We start from the raw sequence: 5956 nt of genomic DNA, 5'->3' as shown, positions 1-5956 counted from the left end.
AAAAAAAGAGAAGATTGTAAAAAAGTTTGAGAAGGTTGAAACCTGGAGGTTAACAAGATTCCCAGGGCGGAGCTGAAGAGCACTTGTTACATATCTTTGACCATAACGTTGAGAAAACAGCTCTTTAATGCTAACCAGTTCACGTAGTTCTTGTCCACAACTCGCGGAGGCAAATACAAGACTCGAAACTGCTTCGTTAATCTTGTCATTAGACAATTTTCTGCATGTTCATTATCCAATAATATATTAGTGCATGTTTTTGTATTTCAAGAAAAGTAGAACCAAGAGAGAAATAAATTAAAATATGTATATATAGAATTATAGTATATATGTAACCTGTTTTTTTCAATGTAGGGGATGTGGTGGATGATGAATTTAGTGAACCGAAGCAACAATTCGTATACGATAATCGAGTTTTTGACGAGGACGAGTTGTTCGGTTCGACGTAGAGCATTTATGAAGTCATTGAATCGGATGAAGATAACGATGTCCGAACGTAGATCTCTTGATAATGCCTGCTTCTTGCTTATGAGTAGCTTAAGACGAGATTGAAGCTGTTGCAACAACTTTTCGCATGTGGAAGCTGTTCGCCATCGACGACAGAACAATGAATCAAACATGATGAATCTGAGTTTGTGTTGTACGTGGCAGCTAGCAACCTTGATGGGTATTTATAGAATAATTATGATTATATTATTTTTTAATAAATTTTTTATTTGGATAATTCAACCCAATCCTAAATCTAATATTATCTCTACGAAAGTTAAAAATAAAATAAAAAATGGTTTCTTTTCCTATCATCGTTCCAAGAGAAATCTCTCTGACCACTTTAAAGTTACAAAACACATAAATAAATTAAACAAAAACAAAGCAAATCAAACAAATATGGTATCTTGGTCAACCTTGTGCCTTGTGAAGTACTGTGATATCGATTTCTTGTTATCTAAGAAACCGCTTCCTAGATTCATAAAGAATTTGTTTTCAGTTCCAGATAACTAAACACTTCAATGGATTCTTTAAACAATCATTGAGTTCATAAGACTTCAAATTCAATAAGACATCATTGGGTTCAATGGATTACTCTTAATTCACCTCGGTTCAGGTGAGAATCTAGAAGTAGGAGAAAAGCTTAATTCAATAAGAATCGTTTGAATACATCTCTTGAAACCCTTGTTTCCTGGCAATTTCAGAGTCCAAACACTCTTTTAGGTCCATCACAACATGTGTCATTGTTGGTCTACGGATTGAGGTAGGGGTTTACACAAACCAAAGCCAACTCCACCGCCTTCCACACACCGTTTGTATCGAATTCTCCCATCAGTTTCGGGTCGATAATATTCTTTATGTCCCCTTCCATGAGCATGAATCCAACCCACTCTGTAATATGCGCTTTCACCCGGTTTGAATCATTCACAGGCTGGTTTGTGATGATTTCTAATAAAACTACCCCAAAGCTACTTATACACATCCGTCTTCTCACTTAGCAAAGTTTGCCTGAAAAAAAATATTAACTATAGATATTACATTTCATATTTTATTATGAGTAAGATAACTGATTGATTTTACTCACTCAGGGTCTAAGTAACCAGGTGTTCCTGCAACAATTGTTGATATAGAAGATTCACCATCAACCGGAGAAGATCTAGAGAGTCCAAAATCGGTTAGTTTTGCTTGAAAAACCTCATTCAACAGAATGTTAGTAGGTTTCACATCTCTATGGACCATAGGTGGTCTACTTCCATTATGTAGATACTCCAATCCTGTTAACAAATTGTTATAATTTTGTTTCAACTTCATTTAAGACCATTAAAATCAGAATATAAGCTAGACTTTTTGTTATTTAATCACCTTGCTGCCTCCATTGCTATTTGCATTTTGTTTTCCCAAGTTAGAACATGTCCACATGGGTTTCCTATACCGTATTTAGATCGTTTGTACTACGAAGTCCATGCACCAAATTATATCGTCTTATAGTTAAAGTGTTTACCTGACATATTCTCCCTCAAGTCTCCCTCAAGTCTCCGTTATCTCCATCATCACAGTAACCCACAAGTCCCACCAAATTTCTATGGTGGACTCTTAAAAGTAGTTCAACCTAAGAAAGATATTAGAAAATTTAGCTCATCGCTTGGATAGACAAACAACTACGAGCACAGCTTCTAGTGCTTTCGACCCTGGGTGATAAACGTTATGCTAATGGACTCCAAACTTGGTTTGCTACACGGACATAGGGGTGTAAACAATTTTGTTTTTATGTCTTGTTAGATTAAACTCAAACATGCAAAAAAAAAATTAGAAACTTAATTTCCATTTCAAAAACAAAAGACTAATTAATGGATCTATTTCTGATTCACATGTTACCTCAGCTTTGAAATGTTTATAATCTTGATCAGCTGATGAATGAAAGAGCATTTTTACAGCTACTTGAGTGTAACAAAAACACTCTTGGATTTTTACAACTATGCAACAAAAACACTCTTTGGATTTTTCATACAAAAAAAAAAAAAAAAAAAAACCACTCTCTTGGACTTTGTTTTGAATTGTAATTAGCAATGACATTGAAACTCACTTCATATTGTCGAACATATCAAACTTACGAGATGAAGAGACTTCGACCTTAATTATTTCGTGACGAATCGATTTGACTTAGATAGTAACGATTGAGGTTATATGATATTTGAGAACTCAAAAGGTAGTTGTTTGTTACGATCCCTACTGGTAAGTCTGATGATGCGGCACAGAGATTTCTGTGTTTGTTGATGTGAATACATTGAAATATCTTTTTATTAGAAGTAGATATTCACATTTTCATTTAGCTTTTTAATTTAATCGTCCATTTACGTTTTCTTTTTTGACATTATTGGGTGGCAGTGTGGCACACGTGTAAGTGATGGTGAAAATCTTTTAATATTGTTTTATTATACATTTTCCCAATATTATTATTTTCTTATACATTAACCACAACCAATAATTTAACAAAAGAACTGTACCTTATCTTTATGCATATGTAGGTTAAATCCAGGATATAGGAAATGCATGAATGGCATAGATAAGATTTATATAATCCATGATATAGATAAGTTATCACATCACAATAGTCATGCTTCTTGAACTTGGATTACAACAAAAGACAACAAAACCAGTCGGATCGACGATATGGGATCATAACATCAATATACATATTTATCTTTCATGTTCTTGTAACACAATAATGAAACGGTTTGTTCAAGCGGTTTTTAAACCATACCTCTTAACCCTTTCATCAATCCATTCTCTCATATCCTTCAGCACAATCTCAGCGTTCTCGTCCGTCTCTCCTTGAATCAGCGAATGGTACATCCCTTCATAGATCTTCAATGTTTTATCAGCGCTCGATGCCTTTTCGTATAGTAGCTTCGAAGATGTAGGACATGTTACTCCATCCGATGTCCCGTGTGCCGTAAACACCGGAATCGTTACTCGCCCGAAATTCTCCTGAACGTACTCGGTCTTCCTCAGTAACTCTCTCATTGTTCCCACCCTAGGCGGCCCTGTGTATCTACAAAAGCAAAACATTATATTGTCAATCAAGCTAATGATATCGTAAACGGTTGCTTCCAAGAAGTAGGTTTATAGTACCTTCGCGGGTTAGCTGCGATGATCTTAAGCTTTTCGGGGTCCTTGACAGACATTCCAACCATTTTCTTATCGGGCATTGCGGCCCACGTATCAGCCAACCCAAAGAGGAGACTGTAAGCGAAGAGGTGAGGCTTGCTTGGTTTCATATCCTCCGGGATAACAAAGAGAGGAGCCGAAAAGATCAAACCGGTCCAAGTACCAGGCTCCGACTGAAAATACATGAGAATTGTCACAAGACCTCCCATAGACTCACCAAAGAGAAAAGCCGGAAGATCCTTATACGGATCACTACAACGAACATGCTTAAAGAAAGCCAATGATGCTCCTGCAACTTTATCCATATCACCTAAAGAACCACAAAACAAACACAATACTTTAATCCACCAAAACCGATTGATCAAAAAGATTTCAAAACAGAGTTGTGTATAGAGCAAACAAACCCATGTAGCAGCGGATGCCATCAGAACGGCCATGACCAAGAATATCTGCGGCGAAAGCAGCGTAACCCCAACTACAAAAACGCATGCATATCTTCTGGAACATCCAGCCCGTATCGGATCCGTAGCCGTGAGACATATACACCGTCCCTTTGATCTTACCATCCAACGGTAAAAAGCTCTGAGTGAAGAGCTTGCCGTTGGGTGTTTCGAAGTAGGATTTGGTGTTACGTACCCCTTGTGATGTGTAGTACTCTTCCTCCGGCATGTCTCCCCAAAAGTTCGGTGGCGGTGCCGGAGGAGTTGTCGGAGCTGAATTCATCGTTTTTATCGTTCTTTTTTGTTTTGTTTTTTTTTTTATTTTGGGGTTGGTTTGTGGAGATGAGCTACTCATGAGTTTTGTACTTTGTATATATACAGATACAGCCTATTGAACAAAATTAACTAAAGAAATATATAATTTATATATTTTAGATCTTTTTTTCTTCTTTTGGGGATAAAGTATATTTTAAAAAATGCTTTAATAGTATAATATCAGTGATCAAGTTTAATAGTAGAACAATGTTCTAAACATAAGCCGTTAAGAGTTAAGACAACCAAAACCACTTGAATTTTATATCTAACATTATACTTTAATATCTACATTAATAACTAAATATTAGAGAGACACAATTACAATTTTTTGTTAAAGGATCTTTATATATTTTATATGGAAGAAAATATTCATTTTTTATATTTACTTCTATATAATTGTCATATTCAAACTTTCAATCTATTTTCTAGGAATCCTTTTTCAGTTTATCTAAGAATTCAACAACAAAATTTCATGCATGAATTTGAGTTCGTTATCATAAATAATTGTTTATTTATTTTTTAGACAAACTTATTTTTTTTGTTAGTCATTTCGCAGTGTTGTTGATTTTTGTTTAACATAACAATAATTGAATGAATTTATATTTGTTATCATCATCTTGTCACAATGAACTAAAAGTAGGATGTGATTTAGATAACCAAGATATAGAATTGATAACGACGTAATCATTTTTCTCGCTTTCATTCTTCACCAACCGCGATTTTGGGGTTGGTGGTGGGGTCGTTCAGAGTTGGTGGAATCATCCTATTCGGTTCGTGTTGGATTTAAGTCACTTTTTCACCAACCCCGGTTCGGTTCAGTTCGGTTCGCTCGTTTTCTTACCTACCCCGTCGGTCCGGTATAATTTAGCTATCTTCCGTACCCAGTCTTATTGAAAGAAGTGATGAATGGGCATTGCTTAAAAAACTAGAGGGCCTCATTGTTGATATCGGCCCATTCATATAATAAGTCTCTTCTTAGTCAAAAACGAATATATTTCATAATCTTATGACCAAAAAAATCCAAAATGCATATTGTACTAACTTACGTTATATTTGCAATAATTGAGAATTTAAAAGTGTTTAAGTAAAATGCAGCGGAAGCTGCAGAACAATCAAAGAGGAGGAACACAAAATCATGATGATTGATAGAAAGATAAATTAATTTGATACACGAAGGATATGTATAATGTAATTTATAAGAAGGCATGTATGACTCAAATATATGACTCAAATATTATACATTATTATGTATTATCCTCGTATTGTATTGTATTGTATTCTATTGACATGCGACATTTGAAAACGTACATGAATCGGTGTGTACCATTTTATTCCCATTGTTGCCGCAGTAACATGCATGGGAACACCATTATTAAATTATTGACTTATTATTCTATTAGTAATTGTATATATATATATATATATATATATATTTTATAAAAAGATTTTTCGTTTACTTTTTGATATATAAAGATTCTTGTAATTATCTAGTCATAAACAATATCTTGAATTTGCTCTGCCAGATCATTGTTTCATACTTATTGCAT

The 5956-nt window shown here is 34.7% G+C and overlaps 1 protein-coding gene and 1 pseudogene across 1 annotated transcript; both read right to left on the bottom strand.

The window, feature by feature from the left end:
- LOC104744102 overlaps window positions 1–1994 on the bottom strand; it is a 6184-nt pseudogene extending 4190 nt beyond the window's left edge.
- Window positions 3042–4488, bottom strand: LOC104742779 (caffeoylshikimate esterase-like). The gene is made up of 3 exons (XM_010463828.2): window positions 4059–4488; window positions 3619–3964; window positions 3042–3538 (listed from the first exon to the last, which is right to left on the bottom strand). Exons 1-3 carry the CDS (start codon window positions 4447–4449, stop codon window positions 3226–3228), a joined length of 1050 nt encoding a protein of 349 aa, XP_010462130.1. The 5' UTR covers window positions 4450–4488; the 3' UTR covers window positions 3042–3225.

This window comes from Camelina sativa, chromosome 14 (genome assembly GCF_000633955.1).
Source record: "Camelina sativa cultivar DH55 chromosome 14, Cs, whole genome shotgun sequence".
Lineage (NCBI taxonomy): Eukaryota > Viridiplantae > Streptophyta > Magnoliopsida > Brassicales > Brassicaceae > Camelina > Camelina sativa.
Note: the sequence above shows the minus strand (reverse complement) of the source record. Positions and strands in the feature narration are given on the sequence as shown.

Excerpts from the sequence above, each read along its gene's own strand:
- LOC104742779 (XM_010463828.2), bottom strand. The coding sequence starts at position 4,449 with ATGAGTAGCTCATCTCCACAAACCAACCCCAAAATAAAAAAAAAAACA. Across the intron at positions 3,965-4,058 it reads TGGCATCCGCTGCTACATGG|GTGATATGGATAAAGTTGCA; the intron begins GTTTGTTTGCTC and ends GTGGTTCTTTAG. Across the intron at positions 3,539-3,618 it reads ATCGCAGCTAACCCGCGAAG|ATACACAGGGCCGCCTAGGG; the intron begins GTACTATAAACC and ends TTGCTTTTGTAG.